At 38.6% G+C, this 21245-nt stretch overlaps 1 protein-coding gene across 1 annotated transcript in view; it reads right to left on the reverse strand.

Annotated features, from left to right (window-relative positions):
- Nucleotides 1-21245, reverse strand: part of HUWE1 (HECT, UBA and WWE domain containing 1, E3 ubiquitin protein ligase) — a 198439-nt gene that overhangs the window by 78678 nt on the left and 98516 nt on the right. The window contains exons 23-32 of the mRNA XM_006875251.1: nt 19389-19446; nt 18746-18922; nt 16338-16583; nt 15265-15398; nt 14575-14669; nt 11874-12065; nt 3628-3844; nt 3142-3264; nt 2327-2564; nt 1715-1945 (exon numbers count right to left, since the gene is read on the reverse strand). Coding sequence (XP_006875313.1) covers nt 1715-1945; nt 2327-2564; nt 3142-3264; nt 3628-3844; nt 11874-12065; nt 14575-14669; nt 15265-15398; nt 16338-16583; nt 18746-18922; nt 19389-19446 — 1711 coding nt within the window. The remainder of the gene's footprint in view (nt 1-1714; nt 1946-2326; nt 2565-3141; nt 3265-3627; nt 3845-11873; nt 12066-14574; nt 14670-15264; nt 15399-16337; nt 16584-18745; nt 18923-19388; nt 19447-21245) is intronic.

Genomic DNA, 21245 nt, shown 5'->3' on the forward strand with positions numbered 1-21245 from the left:
AATGAAATGATGGATGATGGAATGAATGTAAAGCTGATGTTCTCCTATGTAGACTATCACACAATTCACAATAAACATTAAAAAAAAACACCAAAAAAAAAAACCCCCGCAGAGAAATCCAAGCTGTCAGGTGTCAGAAAAAGTCTACACCTTATAAATTCTTGGCCCAGCTTTGTAAACCTAGTGCTATTAAATAAACCTTCAGTTTTCTCATTTATGATTTTAAAAAAAAAAGTGTGAATGACTGCAAACCTAAAATAATAGAACTTGTATTAATTGCATCTAACAGGAGAAAAAAAATCAGCTTTTTATATTCATGAATTTTCAAATTGTACAGTTTAATAAAAATAATCATAAATGCCTATTTCATATCACAATTTTAATTCAGATAGCACTGCTAAGTATTTCCTTGTAGAAGACCACACGATACTATATAATATGATGAAAATTAAGATGTTAGGCATATTTTTTAATTTAAAAATAAATTTCACTGACTAGAAAAAGTAAATAAAATAAAAAATAAAGAGATGTTGAAAGATAAAAAAACAAAAGCAAAAACATAGGGTAGATGGTTATTATATTAACAAAGTTATTTTAGCCAAAAGATTGAGATTTATCTTTCTGGCAAGTGACAAAAGCCTAAAAAAACTGACACAGGAATTCTACCACTAGGAAATAATCTTGAGCTATGAATCAGGAAACCATACACCATAATTTTATAACATCAAACGAGGATATGAAATATCCAGCAATAAAAAATAACCGATACTCATGACGTATTTTATTAATGACAACAGTACCAAATTCTACATGTTCTATGACTGTCATGTAAAAAATTGGCACAAAACCAAGTAGTTTAAAAAGGAGATAATTATCTTGTGCATTGACCTTATGTATGCCCCCTTTTTATATTTTGGTAGGTCTTCTAAATTTCCAACAGTGACCATTTATTAATTCTAAAATAAAAAAATTATAAGACATCAAATATATAGATATTACTTATCAATGTGGCATACATACATTAGACAACAGAGCTGAACAGGATTCTAAATGTAAAGAGAACAAACATATCCACACAAATCCCAGGAAGAAAATGCTAAAATGATTTGATCTTAAGTCCTCTTCAGTAGAATTTTCTGAATGTGGTTTATAAATTTATTTCAAAATGAAACAAAATTTTGTAGGTGACTAAGCTTTCTGGGTCCTGGTATAGTATTATGGGTTAATGCGTCACACTGCAAAGCCATTTGAACTGCAAATGGCTTTGCTCACCAGCTGCTCCTCGGAAACCCTATACAGGGTCACTATGGGTCGAAATCGACTCAACAGCAGTTAACAACAACAACAAGCGTTCTGAAAGATCTGTTAAAGAATAAATTCATGTCATAACATCCCTTCCTTCTGTAGCCTAAATGGAAATTAGCAGAGGCCAGTTTGTTTGCAAAGAACATGGTAGCAGCAGCTTTCTGAGAATACTGTGAAATATAAAAAACATGCTTGGTAGAGCATAAATCTTTCACTTGTGTAGAGCACTGGAGTTACACTCCAGCTTTCCTCTGAAAGAAAAAACAACAACAACTAATAGAAATAAAATTTAAACGTATCTCCTGGCCATTAGTGAACCAGGCTTCTAGTTTGTGAATTTGGAAAACCCACAATCATCACACTCCATTAAGTGCACTCTCCACCATTCAGCATGAGGCCAGTGCCATACCTGTTGCAGTTGTTGCTGGTTGACTTGAGGATCTCGGCGGGAGACACCTTCTTCTTGCCCTGCATCCTCTTCTCCTCGAGACCCCTCCTTCTCTTTGCTTAGTCTCTCTCGAATCACAGGTTCTCCTCGGAGGATGTGGCACAAGATGGCCAGCATGGACTCAGCCATTCGCCCGCCATACACCTTCAGGGGTTTACGGTTCCACAGGTTTTTGATGCAAGTAAAGGCTGCCTATAAGTTATTTGAAAAGATTATTTGTGAAGATCATTTTGCCCCAATTCAAAGCCAAGGAAGAGTAAGTCAAAGACCTATGGAATTGTTCCTCTCCAAATACTGACAACAACAAATAAAATACCAATATCCTAGGTCAGAACTGAGTGGTCTAAGAGAAAAAGCACATTTAACTGAACTCTGAAGTACCAATCTGAAGTTTGCAGTTCAAATATTTCCACATGGAAATTTCTCAAATGGTTTGTATCACCTATATGTGAGCAGGATCCAACAAGTCTTCAGTGATCAATCTATCGAATTGAATTAAAGAGGAGAAAAGCAGAGTAGGGTTGCCTAGTCAGCATGAGAAACATTTTTGGTTAGAGAATGTTGAAAACGTACTTTTTGAGTTACTACGAGGAAGCGGAGAGCACTGAATTGCGGAAAGTTCTGGACACCTCCAGGCAATTTGGCAGGCAGTGAATGTGGAGATTCAAGCACCGTAGTAGGATTCACCATCTTCTCCACCAGCATAAGCCAGGCATCTAAGAATTCTCCTGTGCCGTCAGGTAAGTCTGAATGTTCCAATCCCTCAGAAACAGGAACTTTGCCTCCCATGGACAGAGCCCAATTAAAAGTTCTAAATTAAATTAGAAAGCATGGACACAGAATATTAATATTTCAGATGGAAAAAGGGTGTCCCTGCTCTTAGTATTACTACCAATTTCCCCAAAATGTAGTATTAGCTTTACTTTTGAAAGCCTTAAAAAAAACAAAATTTCTTATTAGGAGAGTATGAAAGTAAAAATAATCATACTCAGAAAATAACAGAAAAAGACAATTCTATTAGAAAAATATGTAACAGGGACTGGAAGCCTAATGAGAAAATGCAAAAAATCTGCTGGTAGTGTAGTGGATTACAAACTGGGCTGCTAACCAAAAGGTCAGCAGTTCAATCTACCAGCTGCTCTGCAATAAAAAGATGAGGCTTTCTGCTCCTGTTAAGATTTACAGCCTTGGAAACCCTATGAGTCAGAACTGACTTCAGTGGCACACAACCACCACCAGTACCAGGATAAACTGAATCCCACCTTCCAAGAAAAATGTTGACAAATATTGGCTAGTTTCAAGGGTATGTGACTTGGAAAGTTGTGGACTGCAAAGGCACAGAAGAAGAGTAACTCCACTGTTTATTTGCAAAATAACTTGATCCTTACTCAAAAAGAGCATTGTGGCCTCCAGAGCAAAGAAATTTCTGCAGCATGAGGTGATAAGGATATTTTCTCTCATCAAACAGCATTGGGGATGTGAAACCAACTGAACAGATGAAGAATGTCAGCCTGAAAGAGGAAAAAGGCAAAATTATAACATTTTCTGAAACAGAGAAACAAGGGAAAATACATGCAGAGGCAAAACAGCTATACCACTCCATGTACTCCCCCCTACCCCTACGTACTTTTTGATCTATTAAGTAAAAATTATTGAAATACAGTTTGACTACAAATGCTTTCAAAAAATCTTTATATTCTAGAATCACTACAGCCAAAATAAACATTTTAAATTTTATTTTGGACATACCACATAAACAAGTTAACTATGATACCTCCAATTAAGTGACTTACTCTTCATTCAGGAAGAGAAGGAACCAATCAGGTTCTTCTTATGGAAACTTTCCAGTCCTTGCATCTCAAGTAGAACCTTACCTGAAACGGGGTGTAGGTGTATATGGTGGTGGCTGCCAAGATAAGCCTTTCGTGAGGAGCTTAGTGAGAGCTGAGGCAGTTGACCGAGCAGCAGGTGTTGGTGCTGTGGTAGTGCTGGCAGCATGATGGCTCCTTCTCTGGCGGACAGGAGACCCCACACAAAGTTTAACAAGAAGTCCAAATAACTCAGCAAGTGCTCGGCCTAATCTTGAAGAAGCTGGAACACAGAAATCAGAATAAAGTTACACATTATTCTCAAACTGCTTCCTTATATGATGATAGGCAACATCCTCCCACACCACCACCTAGGAGGTTGAGGTAAGGGTTAATACCAACATTTTCAGAAAATTTAAGCAGACATCTTCCCAAATAATGAATGTTTGCAATAAATTTGTGGAAATGCTGCCCCATATAAAAGATTTTAGATGGACCAAGAGTTTTAATGAAAGGTCAGAAAATCCTCAAATGATAATGAGCCAAGTGAAGGAAGACTGTCAACTATGACAGATGAAGAAACTGGCGGAAATAGAATTGCCATTCTGTCTATTGTTGAGATATCACATCGTTTTAGGCATTTTCAATTTTAAGCAAAAATGTTGGGTTCAGCAAGCTTTTGGCTCTAGGGGTGCCAAAGGGATGTGTGAAGATTAGCCACCTCAACGAGAACTTTCCACTAGTTTTTTAAGAAATGAAGATGAGTTTTTGGAATGAATTACAACTAGTCACAAGTCTTGGGTTTACCAATAATATTCAAAGAACAACAGCCAATCAATACATTGGCTCTTCAGAGGATCTGCAGGGCAAGTTAAACTCAAGGCAAAGAAGTCAGCTTAGATGGTTACGTGAATCGTTTTTGAATTCCAAATGGGTAGTTTGGACAGATTTTCTCTAAGAACACATGCTGACCAAAGAGTTTCATCATGAAAAAAATTGCAAACTGTACTGGTGACAAAAACATGTAGGAAAATTGTACTGAGGAATGTTTTCCCCATCATAATAACACACATGCTCATTGGTTGAGGTTATCAAGGGCTGTCCTACAAGAATTTTGTTGGGAAATCTTACCCCATCTATCCTACAGCCCTGATCTACCCTACAGCCCTGATTTTGCCACTTTTAGACTTCTTATTCTCCATATTCAAAGGAACATGATTTCATTCCTTTGACGGGTAACAAAAAGCTGTTTTGATGTGATGCAAATGAAAATCATACAATTCTTTCGAGAAGGAGAGATGGAAACACCACCGACCCAGATAAAGGATATGTCAAGAAATAACATTCTCACATTCTGATATTTTTGCTTACAAAGGATTTTATGATTTTGTAGTAATACTTTTGACTTAATCTCATACAGATGATAGTAAAAGGAAGAAATAGGTTTATAAGCAGTTTTTCTTAAGTTGTTAGAAAGATTATGGGCATTTCTAATTTTTATCATTGTAAGATGCTTTTCTGTTGAACAAAAAGAAAACAAACAAGACTATAAAATTATAAAGATGTGCAAAGCAATGCATAGAAAAAAAGGAAAAGAAATGATGTGCATTATTGAGTATTTCTCTGCCTTTCTTTAAATATTTTTTCTGTACTTTGTGATTTCCACAATGGATAACCATTACCCTTTTTTAAAAATAATTTTTATTGTGAATTGAGTGATAGTTTCATCCTATCGTATTTCATTTAATTGTAATGATTTCAATCCCCATCATCATTCAAGAGCATTTGCTTCCATTCTGTTTTTTTATTTGATATCCATTACTCTTAAAAGAATAATGCTTCCATAGTTCTATAAATCTGATTTCATCATGATCTACAAATTTAGTAATTGTATTTCTTAAGTAGTACTTGTTTTGTGCCATCGAGTTGATTCTCAACTGATAATGACCTTGTATAAGGTTTCTGAGGCTATAAATCTCTAGCAGACAAGAAAACATATCACCTATGGAAGCAGTAGCTCAAAAGAGAGAACAAGTCCTTACAGCAAGAATCATTCCCACACCCTCCACACAGAGTAGACAGGGATGGGCAACTTGAACATTGGCTACCCAAAATGGGGGATGGGAGGCTACAAAGGCAAGAAGTGACTGGCTTACAAGCTTTCAAGAGGGAACCTAGATCCAGAGGGCATGGAGGAAGGTAGAATCTCCAGTGAGTAGTATTCAATCTGTCTAGGCGGGGTTGATGCAATGAAATGCAGACGGGTCTCTTGTGATACAATATTGAATAATTGTTATAAGGACTGATTGTGAGGGTCGGAAATGTAAAGGTAGACGTTTTATAGCAAGGAGGGGAGTGACTAACTTTTCAGTCTAGGAGCGGAGATCCCTAGGACCTTCAAGGGAGAAGAGCAGAGAGCAGGTCCCTACCCAGAGAAGCAGTGATGCCTGAAATGAAGGCAGAGATGATGACATGGAGCGATGGAGCAGCTGGAGACTTTAGATCCAGAGAGGGAGAGGAACTGTGCGCTGAAGACCTGGGAAGTACGGGGGGAAGGACTGCATGGAGGGGATTGTAACCATGGTAATGAGAAAATGTACGATAGAATGAATGTAAAACTAATGTTCTCCCATGTAAACTATCACATAATTCACAATAAAACATTAAAAAAAAAAAAGAAAGCATATCACCTTTCTGCTGAGGAGCAACAGGTGGATTCAACCCACCAACGCTGCAAGTGACAGCCCAATGTGTAACCGACTATGCCACCAGGACTCCTTAAATACATATATGCATATATGAACCACCCATTGGATAAGAAAAGGTACCACATGAGCTCATGTCATATACCATACCCCAGACCCAGACAGCTCAATGAATACACCATATGAAGAAAGAAGATAGGCCATTGGCTATAGATAATCACACTGCTCGACTAGATTCAAATCTAACGATTTGTAATGTTGTTGTTAAGTACCATTGAGTCGGTTCCGACCCATAGTGACCCTGTATAGGGTTTCCAAGGAGTGACTGGTGAGATTGAACTACTGACCTTGCAGTTCAAACGATTTTGTAGTCTGGCACATTAACCCACAGCGCCACACCAGGATTACCTTTTTTGTTGTTGTTCAGTGCCGTCGAGTCGGTTCCGACCCATAGCAACCCTGTACAGGGTGTAAATCTTTACGGGAGTAGAAAGCCTCATAATTCTCCCGTGGAGCGGCTGGTAGTTTCGAACCGCTGACCTTAAGGTTTGCAGCCTGATTCATAACTACTACGCTACCAGAGTAAAAATCTATTATCTGGCAAATTTGCATATTAACCATATACATCTGAACACTGAGGTGGGAAGGCAAGAGTGAAGCTGGCTGTGATGGTTAAGGTTATGAGTCAACTAGTGGGGCCATGATTCTCCGTGGTTCAATAGTTACGTAGTAATGTAATTCAATTGTAATGTAATGATGTTATTTGGCAGTTACATAATGAAAAAGCCGTCCTGTATAGCGTTTCTGAGAAGCAGCTAGTGGGTTTGAACTGTTGACTTTGTGGTTCACAATCCAATGCTGATCCTATAGCACCAGATAAGGATAAGTGAATAGTGGGTATATTATTGAGTGAATGCACCACCAAAACACGTGCTGTAAATCCTAACACCTATACCAATGGATGCAATCCCACTTGGGAATAGGCAGTTCTTTGTTACATTAATGAGACGACAATTATAGGTGATGTCTTGTACAAATCACTATATTTGAGATATATGAAAGGGCTTCAAAAAAGTTAAAGAGAAATGGAATTAAAAGATAATGGAATTTTCCCGCAAATGTTTTGAATCCCCTGCATATGAAAATACCAGGTTACAAACAGAGGCCAAGAGGCACAGATGAAGGGAGAATGATGTTATGTCACATTAAGGCTGCCAAGGAATCAAGAACAGATGCTGAAAAACAAGAGAAAGATCTTCCCCTAGAGTCAGTGCCCTGAATTTGGACTTTTAGGCTACTAAACTACGGTTATTTCTGTTACAGCAGCACTAAATAAAAATGAAGATAAACATGAGGGCCTCCTTGAATAGTAAATTTAATTTAGGGACAGTGGGGTTGGATTTATTAATTAAAACACAGTAAAATTAAATTAGAATAAAATGCAAAATTCATGGGAATTTAATAAATGGAAACATCAAAGGTCGATCATTTTCTGCTTGCTTCAGGGTAGGGTTCCAGATTCTCAGGAGTTATGTCTTTACTTTCCTTACATTAATGTTGTTGTTAGGTGCCATCAAGTTGGTACTGACTCATTGCAACCCTATGCAAAGCAGAACGAAACACTGCCCGATCCTGGGCCAACCTCACAACCGTTGCCATGCTTGAGTCCACTGATGCTGCCACTTGGACAATATATCTCTTTTTCTCTGACCCTCCACCATAACAAACATAATATCCTTCTCCAGCGACTGGTCCCTCCTGACAATATGTCCGAAGTATGAGACACGAAGTTTGGCCATCCTGGCCACCAAGGAACACTCTTGGCTGCACTTCTTCCAAAACAGATCTGTTGGTTCTTTTGGCAGCCCATGGCACTTTCAATATTCTCCTCCAACACCGTAACTCAAAAGCATCAATTCTTCTACAATCTTTCCTATTCACTGTCCAGCTTTTGCTTGCATGTGATGTTACTGAAAATACCATGGCTTGGGTCAGGCGCACTTTAGCCTTCAAGCTGACATCTTTGTCTTCAACACTTTCAAAAGGTCTTGTGCAGCAAATTTGCCAAACACAATATGTAGTTTGATTTCTTGACTGCTGCTCCTTTAAGTGTTGATAGTTGATCCGAGAAGAATGAAGTCCTTGACAACTTCAGTCTTTTCTCTGTTGATAAGAATGTTGTTTATTGGTCCATTGGTTAGGATTTTTGTTTTCTTTACATTGAGATGTAATCCATTCTGAAGGCTGTGCTCTGTGATCTTCATCAGTAAATGTTTCAAGTCCTCTTCACTTTCAGCAAGCAAGGTTGTATAATCTGCATATCGCAGGTTGTTTGTGAGTCTTCCTCAAGCTTCTAGAATGATTTGCTCAGCATATAGGCTGAATAAGTATGGTGAAAGAATACAACCTTGTCATATACCTTTCTTAATTTTAAACCATTCAGTGTTCCAATGTTCTGTTTGAACAACTGGCTCTTGGGTCCAGGTACAGATTCCTCATGAGCACAATTAAGTGTTCTGGAATACTCATACTTTATAATGTTGTCCATAGCTTGTCATGACCCACACAATCAAAAGCCTTTGTGTAGTCAATAACGCACAGGCAAACAACTTTCTGATATTCTCTGCTTTCAGCCAAGACCCATCGGGCATCAGCAATGATATCCCTCGTTCCATGGCCTCTTCTGAATCTGGCTTGAACCTTTGGAAGTTCTCTGTCAATGTATGCTTGCAGCCATTTCTGTATTACCTGTAGTAAAAGTTTACTAGCATGAGGTATTAAAGAGATTGTCTGATAATTTCCACATTCCATTGGGTCACCTCTCTTTGGAATGGGCACAAACATTGATCTCTTCCAGTCAGTCGGCCAGACAATTGTCTTCCAAATTTCTTGGCAGAGATGAGTGAGTGCCACCTGTGCCGCCTCACTTTCTTTAAAGATTTCAATTTGTATTCCATCAATACCTGGTGCCTTGTTCTTTGCCAATTCCTTCAATGCATCTTGGACTTCCTCCTTCAATATCATTGGCTCTTGATCATAAGCTACCTCTTGATACAGATGAACATTAATCATTTCGTTTTGGTATAGTGACTGTGCTGTCCTTCCATCTTCTTTTGATGCTTTCTGCATCATTCAGTAATTTGCCCAGAGAATCCTTTAATAACGAAAGTTGAGGCTTGAATTTTTTCTTCAGTTACTCCAGCTTGAGAAATGTGGAGCGTGTACTTCCTTTTTGGTTTTGATTCCAAATCTTTGAACATTTTGTTGTATTGTTTGGCTTTATCTTTTCAAGCTGATCTTTGAAATTTTCTGTTCAGCTCTTGGACCTCCTTATTTCTCCCATTTGCTTTAGCATCTCTATGCTGGAGAGCAAGTTTCAGTGTTTCTTCTGACATCCATTTTGACATTTTCCTTCTTTCTTGTCTTCTTAATGACTTTGCTTTCTTCATGTATGATGTTCTTGACGTCATCCCAAACTCTTCTGGTCTTCAGTCTTTAGTGTTTAATGTATCAAATCTGTTCTTCAGATGATCTCTAAATTCAGGTGGGATACATTCAAGGTCACCCATGGTGGACAGGTTTCAGATGAGCGTCCAGATGAAGACAGACTAGGAAGAAGGAATTATGAACTACTTCTGAATATTCAAGTCACTGAAAACCTTATGCATAGCAGAGATACATTATTGTTAGAAAGTAGAAAATAATGAGAAACATAAAATATAATCTACAACCATTCATATTATACTAAGGGAAAAAGGAAGAAAAAGACAGGTTAATGTACATCTTTAATGTAGTGTTATTTCCTGCCAATGTAGTTAAAGTAACTACCAAAACTACAGATCAGATAGTATCATTTGCCAGCGTCACTGAAAAGGACACAGGGCCTAGGACAGAATCAAGAGAAATATCTATGCTTTGAAGACATGGAAAGCATGAGGAGACAATGTGGAGCTAACCAGACAAGTAATAGGACATCAGGAGAGCTTAATATAGCAAAAACCAAAGGAAGAAAGTGGCAGATCCACTATCATGCTGTAGATAAAAGAGAAAGGGACTGAAAAATACTCAATAAAAAAGCAACTTAATAGGAGGTTACAGGAACTTTTGTGATATATTTCAGAGGAATGATAGGAGTAAATAAAAGTCAACCCAGTAGTGGTAAAGTGATTTGTTGTTAAGTTACGTGAAATCGATACCCATTTACTGCGAACCTGTATAGTAGGGGTTGTTGTTGTTAAGTGCCATCAAGTCAATTCCGACCCACAGCGACCCTGTATAGGTTGTTCAAGGAGCATCTGGTGAGCTTGAACTGCTGACTTTGCAGTTCAAAAGACTTTACAGTCTGACACATTAGCCCACAACACCACACTAGGACTCCATAGTAGGAGCGGGGAACCTTTTTCTGCCAAAATTTATAACATCATTTACAGGTGATACGAAACAATCAACTTAAAAGTTAGCCTGCTGTATTTGGCCAAACATTTAATTAACTCACCTCTAACGTAATGTAAGGAGCTCTGGTAGCACAGTGGTTATGAATTGGGCTATTAACTTCATGGTCAGCAGTTCGAAACTACTAGCAGTTCCGCGGGAGAAAGATGAGGCCTTCTGCTCTATAAAGCTTTACAGCCTCGGAAACCCAAGGGTCAGAACTGACTCAATGGCACTTAACAACAACAATGTAATGGCTCGGAGTCCTGGTGTGGTGCTGTGGGCTAATGTGTCAGACTGCAAAATCGTGTGAATTGCAACATCAGTGGTTCAAGCTCACCAGCTGCTCCTTGAAAACCCTATCTATATAAGATCTCTATGGGTCATAATCGACTTGACGGCACTTAACAACAAGGGCCAGATGTTCCCCACCCCTGCTTTACAGGGGTTCCAATGAGTGGCTGGTGGGCTTGAACCACCAATCTGTGGTTAGCAGTCCAGTGCTTATCCCACAGTGCCACACCAGAATTCCTGAATAGTAAGTGGTGGTTATGTGCCTTGGATTCAGTTCCAACACATAGTGACCCTGTATAGGGTTCATGAGGCTGTATATAAATCTAGGAATAGAAAGCCTCATCTTTCTCCTGTTTAACCTTAAGTTCAAACTTTGAACTTAAGGTTAAACGCAGCCCGGCTCGTAACTACTATGCTACCAGAGCTTCTTTCCAGAGTGAGTTTGTTCTTGTTTTGACGTGCCTTCCAGTCAGTTCCTACACATAGTGAGTAGGAAGAGTGAAATGAAAGACAGTGAGAGTAGACATGACTTTTAGAAAGGAATTCTCTTATCTCTGTAGTACTAGAAGTGTGTATAGTTTACCACCTAGTTGTTGTTGTTAAGTGCTGTCGAGTCAATTCTGACCCATAGGAACCCTGTATTAGGGTTTCTGAGGAGCAGCTGGCGAGTTTGAACCGCCAACCTTGCAGTTCAAATGGCTTTGCAGTCTGGTACATTAACCCACAGCGCCACACATACAAGGCACTCAAAATTAAATACACCTGAAAATGAGTCATAGCCGTTTAAAACTTCCTTAAAGACCACAATACAACCTTACCAAATCAGTATGTGTTTTTGAACTAGGCTTTGAAAGTCAGAAAAGGAAATAGAGAATCACTCACCTGACAACAGAGGCTTGATCTGTTTGATTCTGGCAGCCATGGCTGGTGTGATTTTAGATTTGCCCTTAGAGTCTGAAGTGGTAGGTTCATCTGTCTCCATGGGAGCCAATGTGTCACCATCTAATCCAATTCCTTCCAATAAGCCCTGGGTCGAAGCATCCATACTTCCAGCTGTTCCTTCTTGTTCTCCATCTGCATATAAGAAAAGGAAGCAGTAAGACCATGTAGAACCAACACTTACCTGGTTCCTTGTTCTGAAGTATCCCATGTAAGACCTTACTGTAGTAGGGTCAGAAACTGCATATAATTTTCAATTGGAAACTTTATTGTGATACAGGAACCCATGGCACACTGGTTAAGTGATTTTATACCCTGTTAACTTCCTTAATAAACCACTTAACAATGAACACAGTTCAGGAGCTGGGTATGGATTATAAAACTCAGCAGAAAGAAGAAGAGTGTGCTGTAGGGAGGATTGCTGTTGTCAGAACTGGTAAAAAGGTTAGAGAATGGACATATATCTGGCCTCTACTTTATAGGGATCAAGCAGGCCTGGACTGCTGATATTGATTTGCATTATTCCCGCAGACGTTAGGCTAAGATGTTACTTCTTCTTGTGTGCTGGTGAGTCGGTTCTGGCCAGTACAGGCTGGTAGGCTTCAACTGACAACCTTGCAGTTATCAGTTCAGTGCTTACCATACAGTGCAAGGCTCCTGATGCTACTACTACTACCACCCTGTTAAACTGAGTTATTGTTCCTAAATGTGTGAAAATAATTGCTGGGAAAAATGCATCAGGACTTCAAGAGAGGTAAAAATGGTAAATCTAATTTCATTCTTCGTTCTTAGTAAATTTAACGTCACCCACTCAGTTAAATTTAGTACATTTTGAATACATTTGAGATTCTTCATTTTAGAAGTCCTGGTGTTGTGCTGTAGGGTAAGCTCTGAACTCCTAACCACAAGGTCAGCAGTTCACACTCATTAGCAGCTCCTCGGAAACCCTCTATAGGCTATGAGTCAGAACTGCCCCAATGGCACTCAACACTTTTTAATTTGATGGTACAGCATCTCCAAAATAAGTCTTGCCACAGGTTTATAAGTATCTTATTAATAACTTGTTAAGTGCTGTCAAGTCAGATCCGACTCATAGCGACCCTATACGGGGTTTCCGAGGAGCAACTGATAAGCTTGAACCGCCGACCTTGCAGTTCAAACGGCTTTGCAGTCTGGTGCATTAACCCACAGTGCTATTACAAGGACTCCAAGCAAATCTGGTATTTACGTGAAAAAGACTTTTTGAAGACACCACTTTAATTCTAAATTTATTGCATAAAGGGTTAGAAATTATGTACAATTTCTACTTATTGTAATCTGGAATTTTTATTTTAAGAGGCCTGGTAGTAGGGTTAGAAATTATGTACAATTTCTAGTTATTGTAATCTGGAATTTTTATTTTAAGAGGCCTGGTAGTAGAGTGGTTAAGTGATTGTCTAATAGAAAGGCCAACAGTTTAAATCCATCAACCACTAAGTGAGAGAAAGATGTGGCAGTGTGGTTTTGAAAATTGTGATTTAATACAAGATCAATCTTTTTGTTTTAAAAAGCAGCATATGTAATTCTTTCCTATAGGGTTGCAATGAGACAGGATACATTTTAATTGAAGTATCTATATTTTATAAAATTCAGTTGAAAAATAAATTCACATGCCCATATTGTTTCAAGCATACTAAATACTTTCTAAATGATTTTAACTTAAAAAGAAACTCCTAAGTCATACCAACAATATTACAAATACTCAGTATCCATGTGTGGTCATACTGGACAGTACAATTCTAAAGTTTGCCCAGCCATTTGCCAGTTAAAACAACCATTTACCATTTTTAACCTTTTGAAAAATGACTGCACACAGGTGTGTGTTTCACTTAATGTCCGTTTGGGTAATTCCTGACTGAATATATATCCTATAAGTGAGTTCAGAAATCCGATGAAAGAATGGTACTTAGCAGAAGGACTTTAGTATTAATCTGTATTCTTAGAGGCTCTTTAGTATCATCACATCCCTGGGGCAGCAATGGGAGGGTTTTATCCCAATGTGCAGCAGATGCTGCTGGAACTAGAGAGGACTCTCCACTTGACTTGGGTACTCTGAGAAGCAGGCAGAGATGGCGGAGGGCTGGGTGGATGGGTTTGAGGTAGGGAGGCCAGGAAACAGTGGCTGGACAGTGACTACACACTGCAGAGGGCAGGTGGTTTCAGAGCCAAAGTTTTCATACAGTCCTCCTTTGTAGCAGCTATAGCTGCACGGGTCCTGTGTACAACCAGTGATAATGTGTACCTCTCTCCTGTATATAAAAAGATGTTTGAATAAATTCCAAACCACTTAATAAGAACCTATTCTGGACTTTGAGAGTCCTGGTGTGGTGCTGTGGGTTAATGCTCTGGGCTGCAAAGTCAGTTTGAACAACAAGGTCAGTGGTTCAAGCTCACTAGCTGCTTCTCGGAAATTCTATACAGGATCACTATGGGTCAGAAGCGACTCAATGGCAGTTAACACCACCATCACCACTGTGGATTTTAAGTGACACCTATCATTACGACTAAAATGACTGAAAATAATTTTTAAATTAATAGAGCTATAAAGTCATAGGGACATAACTTTTAAGAATTAATGATTAAGATTTTACTTTCTTAGAATTACCTGATCTTTTTCCACCTTGGGCCATACCTGCCTTCTCATCCTTTGGAACCAATTTCTGCATGTCTGCTTGGCCAAATTCACATCCAGATGGAAGGCTGCAAGAAGACAAACAGTGAGCAAAGAAATACTGATAGCTCATGTCTTACCTGTATTGTCTCCAACTTGCTTGGCCCAAACCACGCCTCCTCTAGCAGATAACTGTTAGCCAGAATGTACTAAAACATCTGTTTAACAATCAAATATCTGAGGTAGCACTCAACAAAATTTTCCCAGTACAATTTTTATCTCGCTACTAATAACAGCCTATTGTGGCGCTGTGGGCTAATAAGTTAGACTGCAAAGTCGTCTGAATTGCAAAGTTGGTGGTTCAAGCTCACCAGCTGCTCCTTGGAAACCCTATGCAGGGTTGCTATGGGTTGGAATAGACTCGATGGCACTTAATAACACCTAATAAAAGCAAATGTCAAATACCTATAATACTGACACAGCATAACTGGGATATCAGGAAAAAATGCACAGGATGTTATACGTTCTAACCAAGTCTCTATCGTTGTATGTCGGAAGGGTAAAGAAGCCTTTTAATTCTTTACTATACCCTGCCATCTTAGACTAAAGTAATTCTCTGGGCTCACTCAACTTTGTCAGAAAGGTCAACAGAGATAATAAATAAAAAGAGATCTATTCCCTTACCTGTTTGGAGTACATAGAGAGAGGAGGACAGTGCTTTCCCACACCAGGGAACAGTATAATTGGCTCAACTTGCTCAGAACACTTAGACCCAGTTGAGAGCCCCATTGGTTTACGGAGATAGAACGAATTTCACTCTGCAACCAAAGTGGAAAGAAGTTCATCTTTGGGCTGTTCTCTGAGCAATCACGTTCAAAATAAACTTTTAGCAATTTAAAAGGCAAAAAAGTTCCATTTTTTCCCATCATTATTCATACAGTTGTACACACCACTAAAATTTTCATATTTAAATCTATAGTCCCAGAAAGTATCCTTACAATTTTTAATTTATACCAGAAATCATTTTTCATTTCCAATGGTTTTAAGTGAAAGGCATGTCTAGGGCTTTGTTATGAAATTTATTTTCCAAATATATTACAACTGTTTATTTCTGATTTGATATAAAGGTTGGGAAAATCCAGTTTTGTTCAACAGCTATCAGACTGTTATGACAGTAACTTTTAGAATTGATCACCTTAGGAATAAAGGTGGTAAAATTGTGAAAAAACACATACACATAAACTTTCTTTCTGGAACCACAAGTGAGAAACATTGGGGCATTGGGTTTGATACTTAGAACATTCTTAGCAACCTATGTTAATTACTATTTATTCAAATGTTCTGCAGTCACATTTCCTTCTTGTCACCCCATTATCAGGTCCACATGCACTTGTAATAATTTCAAACTAGGAAGTAATAGGATGAGATGAAAACTCATTTGAGATTTGCCAGATGAAAAGGGTGACCATGCATCCTAGTCCAATACGCATGCTAGATAAACTAGGCAGTTTCTGTTAATTATTTACAGCAACCTGTTTCACTCTCAAGAAGGCTCATTTCACATAATAAATGGTCACTCAACTTTTAATTATAATAATAGTAACTATAGTAGTAATATTTGAGAGCTCTGGAGTGAAACTAGAAAACATCTTGAAACATAAATTTACATCACCCACCAAAAGAACAAGCATGCCAGGTATGCTCTAGGTATTCCACCGGCTTTAAAGCAACATGTTCATCCTTAAGATTATTCTTACCTGTCCAACTCTGCAAGTATGAACAAACATCATGATGTAGGCGTGAGCAGCAGTGAGAGCATGCAGTAGGGGTGTGGCCTGAGCTGAGAGGGTAGCATCTGCAACATTGCCAGCACAAGCCAGCTCTCTTAACAATACAGAACCCCCAGGAGATTCAATTGGGCGATGTAAGGGCTCCAAGGAGGAAAGGATGGAATCCAATTGAAGGAGACCCTCCTGAAGGACTTTGGGTTCATGTGATAGTGTCTGAAACAAGAATAACTAAAGTATTACTACTATATAATGAACTTTAATGGTCATAATTAAAGTAAAAGATAAGTCTCACAAATTTCATACTTGCCCATGGCCTCTCACCTGGTAAATGGTGGAACTGAAATATGAACCCAGGTAAATATAACTCAAAGTCCCTTTTTAGAGCAACATATATTGCTTCTCTCAAATGAGAGGCTTTCAAACTTGGTGAGTCAATTATACACTTAAAATCATGTGATGATCAAACTGGAATACTGTTACAGCAAGGAGTCCAAACTGGAAGATTATATATTTGGGTTTAGTGAAGGGCAGGTTGTTGTTGTTTGTTATTAAGTGCCATCAAGTTGGTTCTGACTCATATATTAACTCTGTATAGGGTTTCTGGGAAGCTGGTGGGCTTGAACTGCCGACCTTGTGGTTCGCAGTCTAGAGCTGATCAACGATTGGTTGGTTATATGCCGGGGAGTTGGTTCCTACTCATAGCAACCCTGTACGGGGTTTCCAATCAACAATGTAAAAAAGATGCTTTTATATTTTCAGTGAATCTCACCAAAGACAAGAGAATTTGGTTACTAATTCCAAATTTTGCAGAGAACATTGTTAGGCAAGATTCCAAAGCATAAAAGTGCTATCATTATTTACAATATTCTTTTCTACCTAAAACAAGAAAGAAAATCTTGGGTTCAAGAATCAGCTAAAAGTTTTTCTTTTCTTTTTTCTTTTTTAATTTATGAGGCAACCAAAGGATAAAGGATCATCTATCAGGCTGTATACATAAACCAACCAAAACCAAACTCATTGCCATTAAGTCAGTTTAGTCTCAAGCAACCTTAAAGAACACAGTACTCCATTTACTCCATTGCCATTAAGTAGGTTTCAACTCATACTCTTTCATACGGTTTCCAAAACTGTAAATCTTTATAGGAACAAAAAATCTCATCTCTCTTCTGTGGGTCTGAACCACCAACCTTTTGGTTAGCAACCCAATGCTTACCCTACAGTACCACATCAGGACACAGAGTAGAAGGTGTGTAAAAATCTACAGAAACACACTGCCACATCTTTCTCCCACAGAGCAGCTGGTGGGTTCAAACTGTCAACCCTTCAGTTAGCAGCTGAGCATTTTACTACTGTCCCACCAGGTCACCTTAGTCATGTAAGTACATTCATATATAACAGTGAGTTTCAAAATGTTTGTGGAAAGATAGGATTCAAAGATAATGGAATGTCTCTATGAACCTTCTGAAGCATCCTTGTATTAGTATTTCTTTCTAAATCTGGAAAAATATTCAACAGTAAAACACTATCACTTTCTCGAATTAAGAGAAAGTGTGAATTTCCATGACTTTAAACACATCTACCCTTGCACAGTATCTTAAGAGATTGGATAAAACTGGATGAGTTCTTTCCTTTCTCTTATGAATTGTTGTTGCTAAGTGCATTTAAGTCAGTTCCAACTCATAGTGAACTTATATAGGATTTCTGAGGTTTTAAAATCTTTGCAGGTCTCCCATGGAGTGGCTGGTCAGTTCCAATTGCTGACCTTGTGGTTCACAGTTCAGTGTGTATTGTATGGACCCACCACGCTTCCTCTCTAATGAATAACAGTTAATAATAATAATACTATAAAGAAAAATAAAACATTAAATGCAAAACTATCATGATTATGGGTCTATTATTAAGTCTGTAATCAACGGGATTTCTCATTTTCAGCAGAAATTACTTATTACTACATAACACAGATAATAAGAGGAGCTTAATTTGGGGCAAGATCTGGTTGACCAATGCACTACAAGCAAATTAGCCTTAAAACAAATTTCAAGCTTGAAAAGAATAAAAACAATATAGGTAAACATATCAAAGGTGTTAAAAAGCAGACAATTGTTGCAAAACTTGCTTACAGATACACTTTCCTTTCCAATAAGCTCAAATGTTAGCACTACATACCAAACCTAGGAACAAATGACAACTTTGATATTTTGATGAGAAATAACATGGCATACTATACATTAGTCACAGACTTTGTTTCTTATTAACATCAATTTTATTGTATTTAGGTAAAGATAATGGACACTACAGTAAAAACATATAAATAAAAAATATAGCAAAACTGATTTATAAAATGAAATTAAAATATCTGGCTAGATGCTTCTTACCAAAATAGATTTGCAGACACCTGCAACAGCCTGGCAGGCAGCCGATGTGGGAAAGTCAATTGGAAGATTGGGAAGACCCAAAATGGTAACCAAAGGCAAGAGGCCTTTCTGATTCACAAATTCCTGGCAGTGGTCATCTGTTGTATTGTTGCTCAAAATAGATTCCACAAATTTCATCTAGAAAGAAAATGAAAACAGGAGAAAAAACAACAAAAAACAAAACAGCCTGAAACTTGGAACTAAAAGACCAGCTCAGAGTAAAAATTCACAAATTTGGTATTTTCTAGTAGATCACTCTCTCAGGTAAATAAAAATAGATGTATGGTATTGAACCTAAAAACTCAAAACATCAAGGAAATGAAGAGCATAAATAACTGCTGTTAATACTGGATTGGCATAACAATACCCCGCTCTCTTCCCATTTGGATTCCAATACTGAATGTCAACAATGAACAAAAATTTGGGAGGATTTGAAAAAAGGAAACAATGGCTAATTTTTGACAAAGCAATCTCAAAGACCAAAAATAACGGCTTACATATCTTATCCCCCTGATGCACACTTCAAGGATCCAAGTAAAATAAACATTGAAATTGTTGTACTCGGCCTCTCTTTGATCACAACTTGCCCTAAGATGAATCTTACCACATTAAGGATGTAATCCATGAGGGGAATAGGAATACGCTCCTCTGTACCAACAACCCTGTTAAGGGAGAAAAAAAGTGAGTTACACAGAAATTCATAATACTGGCACAAAGTACAAAGGAAAGTGCAAAGGGACACAGTATGAATTCTAAATGGTTTCCTAAGTTTACTTCTGGAAGGACTCAATATTAAAATATTAAAAACAAATGTGTTCGGGGTGGTGGGGTGGTGGTGGTGCTACAAAGGCAAGAAATGACTGGCTTACAAGCTTTCAAGAGGGAACTTAGAGCCAGGGGGCCTGGAGGAAGGCAGAATCTCCAGTGAGTAGTGTCCAATCTGTCTAGGTGGAGCTGATGAAATGAAATGCAGATGGGTCTCTTGTAATACAGTAGTGAGTAACTATTATCAGGACTGATTGTGTAGATGTTTTATAGCAAGGAAGGGAGTGATTAACTTTCCAGTCTAGGAGTGGAGGTCCCTGGGATCATCAATGGAGAGGAGTGGAGAGTGGGACACTAGCCAGAGAAGCAGTGATGCCTGAGATGATGACGTGGAGCGGTGGAGCAGCTGGGGACTTTGGATCCAGAGAAGGAAAGGGACTGTGTGCTGAAGACTTGGGGGTGGGGGGGACGGACAGACTTGCAGGGTATACCCTTTGGTTGGTTGATGATGCATGGAGGAGATTGTAACCATGGCAATGAAATGATATATAATAGAATGAATGTAAAACTAATGTTCTCCCAGGTAAACTATCACATAATTCACAATAAAACACACACATACGTTCCATTAAAAGACTAAACACTGGCTAAAAGAAAACAACAGCTAGAAAAAAGACTTTAACATCAAGTTTTAAGTACATTATAAAAGAGGAAAGCAAAAGGTCATTAAAAAAGAAAGAAAAGGCCAAAAGTGGATGCCAGGAGATGATGAAATGTGTTCCTGAATGTCAAGTAGCTAAAGTAAATGGAAAAAATGAGGAAACAAAAGATCTGAACAGAAAATGTCAAAGGAAATTTTTTTGAAGAAAATATTCAAAAGCTTTGAGAGGCAAGACCAAGGAATTTATGGACAACCAAGTACCAAAAGAAGATGGAAGCTGGTCTATGTTCAATCATTTAAAAAATTAACCATATACAATGTTCAATCGACCTCTGTGAACGCGGGTGGAGACCTGGGTGGTCAGCAGTGTGGCAAGACCTGGGGATTCTTGGGCCCAGAGTCAGTGACATAGCCACAGAGGACTAGAGTGGAGAGTGAAGCGTCCAGCTGATAAAAAGAGAGGGCATATGCACAAGAATACCCACTTGACCTGGCTTCAATGACTGGATGATCAGAGCTCAACCAGAAGAAGAAAGAATAGGAAAAAAAGAGTAACCTGATACAATTTGATGAACTTGAACTACACCCAGGGATGCAGTAGCTCAAAAGAGGTAACAAATCCTTACAGCAAGGATCATTCCCACCCCCTACAAACACAGAGTAGACAGGGATGGGCAACTTGGACATTGGCTACCCAACATGGAGGGGGGGGAGGGGAGCTACAAAGGCAAGAAGTGACTGGCTTACACAAGCTTTCAAGAGGGAACCTAGATGCAGAGGGTGTTCATGAAGGAAGGCAGAATCTCCACTGAGTAGTATACAATCTGTCTAGGCGGGGCTGATTAAATGAAATGCGGATGGGTCTCTTGTGATACAATAGTGAATAACTGTTATCAGGACTGCTTGTGAGGGTTTGAAATGTAAAGGTAGACATTTTGTAGCAAGGAGGGGAGGGATTAACTTTTCAGCCTAGGAGCAGAGGTCCCTAGGACCATCAAGGGAGAAGAGTGGAGAGCGGGACCCTACCCAGAGAAG

The sequence above is a fragment of the Chrysochloris asiatica genome, unplaced genomic scaffold (genome assembly GCF_000296735.1).
Source record: "Chrysochloris asiatica unplaced genomic scaffold, ChrAsi1.0 scaffold00315, whole genome shotgun sequence".
In the NCBI taxonomy this organism is placed as follows: Eukaryota; Metazoa; Chordata; class Mammalia; order Afrosoricida; family Chrysochloridae; genus Chrysochloris; species Chrysochloris asiatica.